The following is a 15,153-nucleotide window of genomic DNA, read 5'->3' on the forward strand; positions in this document are numbered from 1 at the left end:
CCATCCCGTGTCTCGGCGGTTATGCCGGGCGTGATGAGTACTGGATGTGACACCGACGCTGCAGCATTCTGGACCGCCTCCGGACAGCAGCATGAGTGTGTGTGTGTGAGCGCGCATGTGTGTGTGTGATGACAAGGACGCTGTTACCTTCAAAGTCCCATGATGCCAACTAACTATTCAAACAAGGCTCTGCATCCCTACCTGCTTTCCTCCCTCGCTCCGCTCCCCTCGTCGGTGTCTCTCTACCTTTTTTTTTTCCCTTTCCCCTCCGTTGCCTCTTTTCCTCTCATCCCTCTCTCACTCTCTCTCTCTCCCCGCCATATGGAAACCATTACCGCCGTTGTCGTTTCTCACCAGCAACATTCCTGAGGGCTTTCCAGCGTTCACCGACTTTACATCAACCTTGTGCTCCAATCTCCTTGTTCACACCGTTCTTATCTCTCGTTCATCCTCTCCTTTTTTTCCCCCTAACCCAGTCCCCCCCCCCCCTTTTTTCAAAATATCCTGAATAAATGTAGCTTTAAAGCCGCATTTATTGATTTTTGTGGCCATTTGGACGACACGCTCTTTGAAATATTGACTTACAAAGACCCCGCTATTAGGTGCAATAAAGCAGGTTTATTTGGAGAGATGGGTCGTGTCTGATGGATGTTTGGGGTCAAGGAGACGGATAAAAGCGGGCCGAACAGAGTTGCCGATGAGCAAACAGCTTCATCGTCCCCCTTGTGGTTTCCGGGGCGCCGGGTGATCATGCAGACTGTTTGCCAAAAAAAAAAAAAAAAAAAGGTCCCGGGTAAACCGCCGCTTGAATCTGGGAGCTTCTTGCTGTGAGGCATCGGCGCTGAACCGTTCAGCCAAAACAGGAAGTTTATGCACACGTCCCAAAGCCAAAGAGGGCACGTGCTGAGTCAAAGATTTGCAAAAAAAAAAAAACATGAAATGGAAAGAAATGGCTCGCAGGGTTCCGACATCCAAAAAGTTCAACGCACCAAAAGCCGCTCCTCGTGGCGAAACAATTGCCCAAACGATTTGTATTCTGGAGCCCTGCGGTGTGCAGTTTGCTTCATGCCTTCAGCCGCCGTGCTGCCCTTACAAGACGGGAGAGAGGAGAAGAGCAGCGGGGTTTTGGCGGGGAGGGTTGCGAGAACTTAACACAAACAGGGAAGGGTTAAACTCACCTTTATAAAAAAAACTGCAGTCAGGCTCCTCAGATCGTCCCATCGCCAGAATCGGGAAGTCGTTTTTCCGACTTCAGTGTTAATCGTCTTATGTGTCACGGAGTGCGGCAGCAACGTGGACGCAAAAAAGTTGTTTTGCCTTTTTTTTTTTTTTTTTTAAATCTCTCAGAGCAATGACAGCTGCTTCCAGCATTTAAATGTAAAGGAAGCAAAGGAAACATGTGATGAATCATCTGGTGCATGACTTTGGTAGAAGTTTAACATCAACCCGGTGTGTTTCAGCATCGGATGAGGTCAAGTTGGCAACTCATGTACGAAAGACTCTCTGAGAGGGCATTCACAAGACTTGTCCCAGCTAGAATTTAGTCTGAATAACTTGATTCATCACCTCGTTGTTATAGCGAATGTCATGTTTGTATGCGTGATAAATTTAGCCACGCTAGCATTCATTTTAACACGTGTGTTGGTTTACCTGATCACTATAAACATGATATTCACTCTCTTGTTTGCTCTGTTTTGGTCTCCACCACTTTCTGAGAGAACCGATCTGGCTCATTAGCTGCACGATGTCTCCTTGCTATTTCACCGCTTGCTGTTTGCTGCTGGTCAGGTAGATTATTAAAGATTATTTTTTGGTAAAAAAAAAAAAAAAAACAGTTTGTTTGTGGGCTAGAAAACTCTTCAAACTTTCACTCTATCATATAAATTCTTAATCGAAGCTGCAGCGTACGATGTTTCAAACCCAAGACTGTTTTTTTTTTCGAATGTTTTTTATGATTGCACCATTAACAATAATATCGCTGAATGTTCACATTACACAGATTTCCACCCAAATTCAGCCTGACGTATTCGTTTCTTTCTTCTGCGAGCCTGAGACAAAGGGTGTAGGGTTACGGAGAAAGACGTTATAGACGAACACGCGAGGTAGTCGACCGTTTACATCCACCTTTTTTTTTTTCTTTTTTCTTTTTTTTTTTTAACAAAACAAAAGTTCTTGGATAGCAACCCAGCTTTAACTTTCCCCCTCCTCCCCTCCTCTCCTCATTGAACTCACTTTCATTCCACCATTCCATCCATTATAGAAATGTTCGGAGGTATCTGGGCCATGTCTTCTAGAGAGACTCAAACGCTCATCAATTTACATTACAGCCCTCTCTTTCCCCCCTCTCTGTCTCTCCCTCACTCCTCTCTGTCTCCCTCCATCTCGTACAAATGTATCTCTATCTCTCTCCGGCTCTATACACACAGTCAAAGACCACTTTCTGCAGCTCTTCTCCAGGGTATATGGTTCTTTAATGAAGACAGTAATAATGATTATGGATATTTTAAGACTGTCTGTCTGCCCCGTGCGCTGATGGAAGCCGAAAAGCCGCAGTGTCTGTGCTTTTTTGCGCGAGGTCCCGTCAGATGATGCCGATTTTCCCGAATAACTAAAATGTGATCATCGATTATTAATTTTAAGAACACTCAAGATGACAAATACTGTGTCAAAGTTAATACGGGGATTAAATCACTTCCCTTAACTCGAGTCTTACATAAAGCCGCAGTGAGGATCTGAGGTATTTCATGGATTGATAATGAACATTTTAATCCTCTCAGACTGATGTATGAATGAAGAATGATATATTGAAAAAAAAAAAAAGACACGACTATAGATGTAGCGCAGTGATATTTCACAGGGTGACCTCACACACTCGAGCAGCCACGGGATTATAATGGCGTTTTTTTTTTTTTTTTTTTTTTTAATGCGCGCACGCGATTTAAAATTGCAAAAAAAAAAAAAAAAAAAAAGACTGGCTTCAAACAGGTTTGTACCGCCGTTTGAAAAAAAAAAAAGAAAAAAAAAAAACTCTTTTCCATTCCAGAGGCGATCAAAGATGGGGTCAAGATAAAAGAGCACAACAACGGAGTAAAATCTAAAAGCTCCTGAATCTTTCATTGTAAAGCTATCAGATTGAAGCAGCAGGCGGGGGGGGGGAGACGTGCCGAGCACAGCGGGTCAGCTGATTGAGATGCTGTTCCCACCAATACCGTGTCAGAGACAGATTGCGCATTAGGTGGATTCATGTTTTATATACTCCCGGCCATGTGTTTTACATTATATATAGTTGGTGTTTCGGGGGCTGCACAGCATATGTGTGTGTGTGGTGGATTGGGGGGGGGGCGACTGATTGCTCCAGCAGAACAGTGGAAAATGATAGCCACTGCAGTCCCTTCTCTGTGTGGGTGCTCCGTCGCGGCAAGTGATTTAATCCAGCGCCGAGGCTTGAAATAATATTTTCTTTAAAGTAGGTAAAACAGTCTGTCAGTGGAGTGAGATGATTTTTACGTTGCCAAAATCTCTCGAATCATGTTCTTCACGCTACAGGAAGGTCTTTTTTTGTTTTGTTTTTGTTCTTTCAAGACTTCAGCACCAAGGGAAATTCACCAAGAGTAAATTGACTTGCGCTGGAATTAAGTTAATCACGGAGCAGAAGTGGGACTGAACTTCTCGGTTCTGAGAGGGAGGTTTAGGGTTTCCATGCGGACGGGGATGACATGTGCAAAATGGACGTTTTCCGCTGTGTGTGTGTGTGTGTGTGTGTGTGTGTGTGTGTGTGTGTGTGTGTGTGTGTGTTTGCTCATTGTGGCATTCTTTGGAAAAGCACCTCTCCAAGCAAATGAGACCCAGCGGATTTGCTTTAGACAGCTACTAGATGGCCTGCAGGTGTTGCAGCTCAGCGGGTGTGTGTGTGTGTGTGTGTGCACGCAGGCCTGTCCTATGGAGTGTGTGTTCCTCCCGTAGCCGATCGGTTTGCTACTCTTTTAGCGTGCGTGCTCCCCCGCCGCGCGTCTGACAGTGTGTGTACATTAAAAGAGGTGGGGGGGGGGGGACCCTGTGTGTGTGATTACGCTGTGTATACCATGAGATTAGTGTGGACAGCTTTATGCGCAGGGCGCGCCATAAATCTCCCCCCGCCGCAGAACCGAATACCGCCGTCGTTTATTATTCCCTAATAGATCGGTCCTTTGCTGTCTCTCCTTTGCTTCCCACCTCAGTTAGCTCAAGGACAAACCCCCCCCCCCCCAGAGGATGGAGGAGGTCAAAGTTGATGCGGAGGTTTTCGAGTAAATCCGCCACGCCGATTTGATTTTTGTTTATTTTGCACTCTTCGGTGTCCTTCCTGCTCCCTTTTTTTCCTCCTCCTGCTGTCTGTTTTTTTTTTTTTTTTTAACACTAGAGTTTATTTTTTGCCACATTATGTTCAGTTGCAGTCTGTCCAACTTCTTGCTCTCTCTCTCTCTCTCTCTCTCTCTCTCTCTCTCTCTTTTGTCCTTATGTGTTTGTTTTGATGCCTTATCACTTCGGATCCCACCTCTTGCTTTTGTCTCGCGCCTCACTCTCTCCGTCGCGGCATCCTTTGCTTTTTCGGATTTCACTCTCACGGACTCGGCACTCACACTCCCCCCCTTTTCATATTCTCATGTTCGCACAGACATACGCTCGCACACACACACACACACACACACACCCTCCCTTGTTTCGCCCCCGCCGGCTGCACCTGTGTGCCCGGCTTTGGTCCGGACACGGCTCGGGTTGCCGCTGTGGAATCTGGGAAATGTTTCGAGCTGTCCGATACGCCGCCCGACGCAGGTACAGCGGCAGACAACATGAGGATGGACAAGAGAAAAGACAGAAACACACGCACACACACACACGAGACACAGGGTCAAATCACACACATCGTCCACGGTGCCATTCTCGAATGCCGCCATAACCACACGAGTACCGTTTGAGTTTTTATTGGAAATTCGACGCCGCTCGGGAGCCCAGTGATGTCAGATTCTAGAAGTTTTTTTAGATGTTGCCAACTGCACTGAGAGAGAGGGAGAGGCTGGAGGAGGTGGGGGAGGAGCGGAGGGTGAGAGGCAGGAGGTGTAGGAGGTCAGAGGGGGAGGTCAGGGAGACTGACACTTGAGTGTTCTCAGCGCAGCTCAGGGGTCGCGGCGGGGCGACGCTTGGGTTGAGAAAATGATGTTTCTGCCCTCATAAAAGAGCTGCCGAGAAGAAAAGAGAGGAAAGCTCCCCCCCTCTCCCCCCTCCCACCATTCCTCTTCTTCCTCCTCCTCTTCACTCTCTCCTCTGCCTCCCCCAACCCCTCCCTCAGTGTCACCTCTGGCCCACTCCAACCTGCCCCCCCCCCCTTCCACCACCACCACGCCATGTTTCAAAGTGTGGCCACATGAATGGCTCTATTGTTAACGGGCTGAGAAAAAGGGGAAAGGAGAGGGAGAGTGGACAGCAGAAAGAGATGAGGGAGGGAGGAGAGGAGAGGAGAGGAGACAAAAAAAAAAGAAAGAAAAAAACCCAGACACTCAGAGACACAGAGCGTCTCACTCAGAGCGAAAATGTGGCCAGAAAAGAAGAGAGTAAAGGGAAAACGTAATGTTGCTCAGGGCTGTGTCTGAATCGGATGATTTATTTAGATGTGGTCACAGATGAACTCCATAAAGCTGTTTATAAGTTCACCTCACTTCACTCTTCCCGGCTCTCCTGCTGCACTCCGCTGCTGCCAGCTCGCTTCGCAGCACCGCCGCCATCTCCCGACAGCGAGATCCACGAGGGCTCGCCAGACTAGACTTTCTGAGGTGGATCTCGCCGCGTGCGAGCAACCGCACATCGCCGTCTGATTGCGGTTTCCGGGTCTGTCGACACCGGGCGACGTCACACAGAGAAGGGGGAAAGTGCGAATTCGGAGATAAATGCACTCTATTTTCCTCTCGCTCCGCTGCATGATTAGATTGGTGCGAGGTCTCCGTACACACATACCCCCCCCCACACCATCCTGTTTACAGTGCGCACACACACACACACTGGGTTAACCAGGGTTAACTCTGCAAATCTGACACCCTGAACATGGAGCCTATCAGAAAATTGAGCTCCGTCAAAGGAGTGTGCTGGATTTCATGTCAGTTCCTATCTTTCACTGACTTCTCTCTCCTTTTCTGTCCCTCTCTCTTTCCTCTGCTGTCGTTAAACTTGTAGTCTTCTTTTTTTTTTCCTCCCGCCGAGTGTTTCCCTTTTGTCTCTGTGTTGCCTTTCTGCTTGTTCGCCACATTTCTTTGTTGTTGCTACATAGCTTGCCTGACATGTTCAATATTTTTTTTTCCACTCCCCTCCCGCCCCTTCTCTCTCTCTCTCTCTCTTCACTGATTTCTCCCTCTTTCTTTCTTTCTTTTTCGAACGCTGCACCTGCCCGGTGGCATTTTACCTGAACACTCATACCATCTACTGTGTGTGTGTGTGTGTATGTGTGTTTGCTCTGCCATTCTGCAATGCAGCTGGGCTGTGACTCAGTGTACCATCAGATACCACTCAGAGAATGCGTCATGCAGGAAGCAAAAGGTGCTTGTTTTTAGAAGAGCCTGTATGCATGTGTGTTAGTATGTGTATGTGTGTGTGTGTGTGTGTGTGTTTAGGGAAAAAACTAAACCTGCGTGTTTGGATGTGGGTGGATGTGTTTGGGCAAACCTTTTGTGGTTAGCAGGAGGGCATTTCTATGGGCCTGTGTGTGTGTGTGTGTGTATTGGTGTGTGTGTTGAATAGATTTCTCTGTCTAGGCTTTGCTACAGATGCCCCAGGAACCACCGCGATGTTTACAGTTCGTACTCTATAAACGATGTGTGTGTGTGTGTGTGTGTGCGTGCATGCACTCGCCTGTCTGAGGCCGGCAGGAGGGTGGAATACGTGCGCGTTACGTGTTGAGTGAAGCTGAGTGCCTGCCTCTCCAGTCTAAGTATTGGCTGATAACCCCAAGTGACCTTGGTAATGAGAAGTGGAACAGTGGCTTCCCAGCAGGCCTCGGGGCCCCCGCCGCAGCCTCAGCTCCGTCGGCTTTCTCACGTTCCCCTCGGGTGCGTGCCGCCAGCCAAACACGGCAGCAGATAAGACTCACATCTCAATATACAGCAGGTGTACAGCTGGTAGCTAGCAGTGCTAATACGTAGCCTGCACAGAAGGGGAGGAAGTGGTAACAAAGGAGGCTAAGAAAATCCTTCTTTTGTATCCTGGATGGGACTGTAGGTTTGCTGATCTGCCGTCCAGTACTTTTGTTTATGACCAAATTACACTGATTTTCTTTTAGAATGCATCAGTAAAGGTTAGCGCGCTTACATCACAGTTTGGATCTGATCTGGTATCAGTGTTGGAGGCTGCAGTTGCATGCGAACCTCTGCAGCTGCTTGAACTAGCAGCAGTTAGCTAACTCGACATGTCCTGAGTTTGGAGATATTCTAAGCTTGCAAGCTAAATCATGAACATAGTCAGCGTTAGTAGGCTTTAACTGCTAAACATCTGCGCATTAGCATTGTCATTTTTAGCATGCTGGCATTGTCACTTTTAGCATCTATCACCATGCTGATGATAGCATTTTGGCTAGCGCTGTGTTTAAGCACAGCCTCACAGAGCCGTTAGCATGGCTGGAGACCCGCAGTCTCATTGAGTAAGAGGATGACAGTTGGCTCAAGAATTTCCTCTGGGACTGATAAAGTTTTAATCTTATCTTTAACTGTGGGGCGAGCTCCCGTAGTAAGTTTTAACGCCACTGCGGGAGCAGACATGCACAACCAGGTGGGAAAACGTGGAGCCCAAAGTTGAAAACGTCTGATTTTTGCGCAAATGTCAACGAGGGTGATCTGATGCAAGCAAGACTATGAAGCCTCAGGTTAGCAAGATGTATTCAGACAAACTGAAGCTTAGTTTTTTAAACCTTTTGTCCTTCTTGCATTTTAAAATGTTGGCTGGGACAGTTTTACGTCTATTGTGGCTATGGAGGCGGATTTCTTAAGTCTGAGAAAGTAACCCTGATGATGTCATAGTGATGTAATCAAGGTAAACTCAGCTTGCGCTTGGAGGTACAAATATTTAAATAGCAAGCCTGCGCTCAAACTAGGAGACGGGGGCATTTAGCAGGCTGTGATGATCTAATATAAAATGCTATGAAGTTTGTGCATCAATTCCTACATTTCCCATGATGCATCATGGGAAATGTAGGAATTGATGTATAAATGATGAGAATCACTGTCCGGATTAATTTTTTTTACAACAGAAATCAACCTGGCCCCTTTCAGTGCAATCTAACAGTGTAAATAATTAACTGGCACGCGTTATAATCAGCTTCCAGTTGTTATTTGGACAGATCAAAGTGCAGTTTGTTGCTAACGTGCCTTCCGCAGGATTTATTTTGTCTCTCCAGCGCTGAAGATATGCACCGTAATTCGCGCTCCGTTCATGCTCTGTGATCCGGCATTGTTTATTTTTAATGGTCAAACAGTTGTCTGACAGCAGAACAGAGAGAATAATTAAGCAGGTCTGAGTGCTGTGTCTCCCAAGTGTTCGCGTGGATTAGTTGGAAACAGAAACACCGTCTGAGTCAGAGGTAACAGAAAAAAAAAAAATGGGCTTATTAATATTACAGACAATTGCTTCCTCCCACTTCCACATCAAAGTGTCACTTAAAATTCCGTGAGAATGCTAACGGAGGAGAAAATCCGGCAAATCTCCTCCTCCTTTCATATCCTTTACTACTATAAACACTTTTTCACTTCTCTTTGTCAGCGGTGACATTTGTTTTAACTTGAGATAAAGTCGCCGCGGTTGTGCACAGACTACTTGTTAGCCATGCAGGCTAGCGCGCAGCCACCACATGCCTCAGGAGGAGCTTTGTCGGTAATTTGTAGTATTCGGCCTTATCAGCAGTAGATGGCCCTGTGCTGCGAGGGGGAACGAGTCATTTGTTCAGTTTATGGCCCTTTGACTGCCATGCTTCATGTCGTCTGCTCCAGAAAGACCTCTGGAAGCTGTGCAGCCACAGAGAGCCCGCCACACTGCAAAGAAATACGTTTCACATCAGCCTCTGACTGGGTTTTGACATCTTTTTGCTAATGTGCAGCATTAATATCAATTTGCATGTGAAGAATTTCCTCAAAACCTGCCCCCCAAACAGCCGTTTAACAACATTAATATGGCTTTCCATCCGACGCCGTTCACCGAAACCAAAGCCAAATTCTGTCTATGGCGATAATGAGCCGTACTTAAGCGTATTTTTTGTTGCATTTAGCGAGACTGCTGCACTGAAATCCCTCCAGGCTGCAGGTTTCCCATATGTGGCAGGTGTCAAATCCTCCGCTATGCTGTGAACAAACAGACCGCGCATCACTCATATCAGAAGTGGATGACGGGCTGACATCAAAACAGCTAATTAGCAAACTAATTACCCGCACATACCTGAGGTTTGGCGTGGCGGCTTTGTTCCCCTGATCTGCGGCGATAGTTGTCTGCCTGTTTCTTCCTCCGTGGACATGCCTCAGTTCTCACTTCCAAATATGAGGGGCTGAGAAAAGAAAAGAAGAAAGCGAGTTAAGGGAGAAGATTTGCATTGCAGAGAGAAAAAAAAAAAAAAAAAAAAAAAGCCAGACCAGACTTTTCTCTGCGGTTTTCCATTTTGTTTACACCTCGTTTTCGTCTCCCGTGCGCATTCACATGTGCATACGTGTTTCGATATATTTCTTTTTTTTGTTTTGAGTTCTGTGTAGCAAACTCCAGGCTTTCCTGTTAAAAAAAAGGCGGTATCGCTCCTGCTCCTACGCCTGAAGTTTACTTTTGCATACGTTTAACTACTTAAACATATGGTTAGTTTTTTCGAGATGTACCGCGTTTTGGCTGCTTGAATAACATCGCAGAGCCGAAGGTCACATGTGTGGGGCGGTTCGCAGGGGGGAAAGCAAGCAAGCACGAATCTTTTTCAAAGACCTGCAAACTTTTTGAGCTTCAGTGGTGTTTTTCTTTTTTTTTCTCCTATATAGATCATCAACCTGTAGTTGTATTGCCCTGCTTTTTCCTCTGGCATCCCGTGGTCTCAACGGGGAATTGTATAAGCTTGTGTGCTAAGACATTACTTGTGCAGTTGAGTGCACAGCGGTTTCTCTGTAAAGGCACCTGTTCCCTGTGAAAAGAGACAACATCAGAAAGAAGCAGGAGAAATAAGAGGGACCCATCTGTTGCTCATTCGCAACCAAGGACAGGTGGCTTTGAACTGGGTTATTTTGCTGTTGAAGGCCACAAAAAAAAAAACAGAAACAAAATCACTTTAATTAATGAGTCCCTGCTTTTTGCTCTCCGCTGACGCCTCTTCTCTTTCTCTCCTTCCCTCCAGGTTCAGGGACGACAAGGGCTACATCCTATACCCTCAGATCGGGGACCGGCTGGACCTCATCTGCCCTCCGCTGGACACCGCCAGGTCCACGCCAGAGTACGAGTTCTACAAGCTCTACCTCGTGTCGTCGCGGGAGCAGGCGGACCGCTGCGAGGTGATGGGGCCCCCCAACATCGTGCTGACATGCGACGAGCCCACCCGCGAGCGCCGCTTCACCATCAAGTTCCAGGAGTTCTCGCCCAACCTCTGGGGCCACGAATTCAAGAGCATGCACGACTACTACATCATCGGTGAGTCAAGGAAGCAGAACAAGCAGTGGAGATTAGGGGATGGTGTGTGTGTGTGCGTCTATGTGTGTTTATGGGCATATGTGTGTTGAGCCTTATTGCAGGGTGTGTGTGTGTGGGGGGGGGGGAGGAGGGGGTTGTTATGATTGCATGGCTGATTTCTGATTGTGCCTGAGTGTGTTTGTTTATTTCAGTGATGATGGTGATGATTGGGCGGGTGTGTTTAGAGTAATTAGGTTTGAGAATTGTGTGTGTGTGTGTGTGATCCGGTCCGCGGGCGGGTACAGGACGCACGCTGCAAAAAGTGACCAAGACGAGCCCGTGGTTTTGCCTTTTGTCTCCGTTTTAAGCAGAAGAACTGGCGCTTCCTGCGTTTTAATTTCTTGCAGCGTGTCCCCGGATTCGTCCTTCCCTGCTACTTGTGTGGGATTTCGGCGTTTAGTGAAGTGTGGTTACATCTGAAACAAGATTGTGTGTGTGTGTGTGTGTGTGTGTCTGTCATTGCTGCGTCTTTGTCCCGCCGGGCTGCTGTGCTGGCCCCGGGCCTGTTTATTGTTACTGCCAGCCTCGCGGTGACCGCAAATGGCGCGGCACAGTTTGTTTTGGTTTGTTCAGGGGGTTTGTTTGGAGTTAGCAGTGTGAAGACCCGATGAGGTCATCAAGGCGAGCCGGGCCTAAGCGCTTTGTATCGGACGGAACAATCTGCAAGTAAAGGTCGCGTCAGCCGAAACCTGTGGGTTGTTTTTTAAAAATGCGGAGCAAGAGCCAAGAGCCATTCACGACTGGGTGCAAAACACACACACACACACACACACACACACAACAAAAGCGCACACACTCATGTGCACACACAGGTTTCCAATACAAACACGAGCACTGTAAAAAACACCTCGGGAGTGAGGGAGTGAGCGCTGTAGACAAAGAGGGAGAGTGAGAGAGAGAGAGAGAGAGACCCTGTTCGATTCCCACAGCTCTCCTCCCACGCACCTGCGAGCTCTATTCACTCAGGTGTGCAAATGCTCTTTTCGCTCCTTTTCATCTGCGGGTAGGAATAAAAATGAAAAAAAAAGAAAAGAAAAAAACAAACCCTAAAAAAGATGGAACGAGCGGGTGCCAGGAGGAGGAGGAGGAGGAAGCTGGGACAGAGATGGAGAGACATAAACAAAGAGAATAGAAGATCTCTCGAAAGTCTGTTAAGTCCCCCGTGTCTCTTTGTGTTCTGTATTTGTTCCGTCGGTTTTTCGGGCGCGCTTGCTTTTTTTATTTTTTTTTTATTTATTTATTTTTTTTAGCTATCAAGTCCTCGAACCCGGCATGTTTGCGAAAAGAGGTGAGGCACCGGGCATATTTCTCCTGCACCCTGCTCCATTATCAACATGCAAGTATTTTGCTCAGATTAGATACGAGGGGGCCGAGATAGCATCCAGCAGGGCAGTATGCCACCGTGTATGTGCATGTAGTGTGTGTGTGTGTGTGTGTGTGTGTGTGTGTGTGTGTGTCGGTGCGCCCCAGGGACCCAATGATACAGGAATTTTGGCCCGATAAGTAGGTAATGCAATCCCGATACCTGCTGATACCTGATTCGATTACTGACAGATGTTGAACAGCAGAACAGCGACATGACACGCAGCCGCGAGAAAGTTATCTTATCTGTCAAACGTATCTATATTAAACTCCATGTATGTGGCGGTATGTATGTTAATGTGCATTACAGTTCATCCTATTGGTGTAGCATAATAAAGTGATGGAATATAACTAAGTACATTCAATCAAGTAACTAAAGGTGCACTTTGTAGTGTTGGGGGGAGAAATCGTCACTAATCCATTTTCATGACAGAATAAACTGAATAAATATGTTATTGTTGTTCATTTTTCCTCTGAGAGGAGCTTGTTTATTCAGTTATGGAAATGAATACGTCTGGTTTGTATAATTACCTTGTTAATATCGTAACTATTATAGTCTGAATTTCTTCTCCAAAACTACTTTGAGGTACTTGTACCCTTGACTTACTTGAATATTTCCATTTTATGCTCCTTTCCATTTCGGAAAGTCAATTTTTTCATTTATTTTATCAGCAATCAAATAAATAAAACCATCTAAAACCAGTAACCAGTTGACCCATAACACACAGTATGTATATCTGCATGTAAATTACTTTTACTTGTTGTTTTGATGACCTGCAGTAAATGTAATGCCATAACTTATGTATATAAGAAAACAAAAACAAACTTTCCATCTACAAGTACAGGATCTGCTTCAGGGCATGCAAGATTTAGAAGTAAGGAATAACTCAACAGGTTCGACGCAGCATCTATCATTCAGGCACTGCGTCGGCATTGTCACGCACCACCGCCAAGATCTCATCCGTCTTAGTTCGTCTCCATATTTGCATTCAGCGAGGCAATCAAAGTGACCTGGGTTCAAATCCCTCATCTGACGTGGCTGCGCAGATAGTGATTAGGCGTCGAAGGCGCGCTCGGTCGACTCCTTATCGCGCACAAAGCCTCCGCGCGCCACTGAACGTCCATCAAGAAATAACATCCATCTCTTTTTGACTTTTATTAGCTCCAACAAAGTAAGAAAAACAATCATGAAACCCCTCGCAGCGCTCGAAAGATGTGAGAAGGAGGCCAGAAGAGGCCCGAAGTCTCTGTTCTGTCCAAATCTCCTCTGCACTCCCACCTGGCAACTGGAGTGTCCAGAGATAGAAACACCTTTATCTCCGCACGCAGACCAGACTGATCGATTGACAGCTCCAGCCCAATCAATGCCGGCTGCGGCGCAAGGTCACACACGCACTCGCACACAAACACGAGGACTGGCACATTTGAAGAAAAGTGGGTTGGAGAGGTGAAGAAAAGGGGCGGGGGGAGTAGCTGATTGTAGAGAGCAGTCGGCCCTGATAACTTATTGACAACGTCGCCCGATCGCTTGTCCGCAGCGCACGGCGTGACTTTGATGATGTGCTCTCTCGGTGAAGAATCGGAGTCTCTCAGCAGAGCTTCTGTGTACTTAATGAGGCCGCGAGATAATTAATAACAGTTAATCCTCCCGCTCATTCAGAGCCACATATCTGCTGTAGAGCCGGCGCGCGCGCTAACTGGCTGGATTTAATGCAAACCGGGCTCACCGAGGACCGGCCCACCCGCGCCTCCCTCAATCTAGAAATGTACGGCATGTTTCTGCGTGGCGTGTAAGGGCGCCGATGTATGCGCAGGCCTCGGGGGGAGGAAATGGTGTTTTAATTAACCTATAGCAGAGCGTGATTTAATTTTGCGCGCCGCAGACCGTGCAGGCACACATGGAAAAAAAAAAGTGTGGTGCGGGGATCTGGAGCGGGTGGATGGTGGAGGAGGAGGGAAAAAAAAAAGAAAAAAGGCAGCAGAGGTTAATTTTCAATGTTAAACACATTACAGATTACCAGTAACTTGCTTAAAGTCCGCTGGGTAATCGGTCTCCTTCGCAGTTTTCCGCTGCGGTGCTCCGAGAGTGATCCCGAAAAGCTCCTCGGGGTTTCTTTGGCTTGTCGGGGTTTGTGTTGGCGTCGTCGACCGAAGGTATCGCTGATCATTTATAAACAAGATGATATTCGTATCTCGAAAGAAAAAAAAAAAAAGTCCTTTTTTTTTCTTTCAACTCTTGCTCCTGCTCCCGCTAACGCAGCACAGATGCTCCGGCTTTGTAATCAGATTACATGAATCCCATTAAATGTAATTCTGAACTTCCGCATCCTGTGGTGAGGAGAGAAAGGGCGGGGAAATTGATTAGTTATACTCATTGACCGATGTTTTCATTCATAACACGAGGTCAGGGTTTATGCAAACCCATTTCTCGCTCGCTCTCTCTCTCTCTTTCTCCTTCTCCGTCTGTTTTGTCTCCCCCTCTCTCCCCTCTCCACCCTTTAGTTTCTCCCCCTCTTTCTTTTTCGCAATTCAAATCCCACCACACACAGACAGACATGCTCAGTACATCAGCCCAAACCTCAGATCAAGCCTTTCACTGCGTTTAATGAATCCTTTGAAAGCTGGCGCCAGGGCCTTGCGGAACACACACACACACACACACACACACACTCCTTTTTAATGCATGCACACACATAATCACACACATTCACAATCAGAGCGCGGTCACGATGACGTGTCTTTCTTAATGAGATCTGCTGGAGGAAAGCATCTCCGGGCAGCTCATCTGGTTTTTTTTTTTTTTTTTTTTGCAACTTTGAGGAGGAGGACTAGTGAAAGACTCGTTGTCAAAGCTGGCTCAGGATCAGCTGATTTTATAAAGGGTCGGTTCGCCGAAATTATAAACTGCATTGCCAAAGACCGCGCGGATACGTTTTTTGGTGTCATTCGCAGCAGTTCTGTTATACAACGGCGGCATCTCCGTTAACAATGCCCCCGTGTTACTCTGGATAATCCGGCGTCAACTGTTTTTACATCTGAAGGAATAGTCCCAATAAAAAACCTGATGACAACGCTCATCGTGGATTATCC

The 15,153-nt window shown here is 46.9% G+C and overlaps 1 protein-coding gene and 1 long non-coding RNA gene across 3 annotated transcripts in view; one reads left to right on the plus strand and one right to left on the minus strand.

Annotated features, from left to right (window-relative positions):
• efnb3b (ephrin-B3b) overlaps positions 1 to 15,153 on the plus strand; it is an 83,861-nt gene that overhangs the window by 32,815 nt on the left and 35,893 nt on the right. Inside the window, exon 2 of the mRNA XM_037112864.1 lies at positions 10,373 to 10,662. Coding sequence (XP_036968759.1) covers positions 10,373 to 10,662 — 290 coding nt within the window. The remainder of the gene's footprint in view (positions 1 to 10,372; positions 10,663 to 15,153) is intronic.
• LOC119027542 lies at positions 7,722 to 14,209 on the minus strand. Of its 2 annotated transcripts, XR_005077409.1 has the most exons (4): positions 14,082 to 14,209; positions 9,445 to 9,550; positions 9,252 to 9,350; positions 7,722 to 9,044 (listed from the first exon to the last, which is right to left on the minus strand). It is a non-coding gene; the product is annotated as an uncharacterized LOC119027542 (long non-coding RNA). The 2 variants fall into 2 exon arrangements; XR_005077408.1 differs by having other exon boundaries at positions 9,252 to 9,550.

This window comes from Acanthopagrus latus, chromosome 10 (assembly GCF_904848185.1).
Source record: "Acanthopagrus latus isolate v.2019 chromosome 10, fAcaLat1.1, whole genome shotgun sequence".
NCBI classification, from domain to species: domain Eukaryota; kingdom Metazoa; phylum Chordata; class Actinopteri; order Spariformes; family Sparidae; genus Acanthopagrus; species Acanthopagrus latus.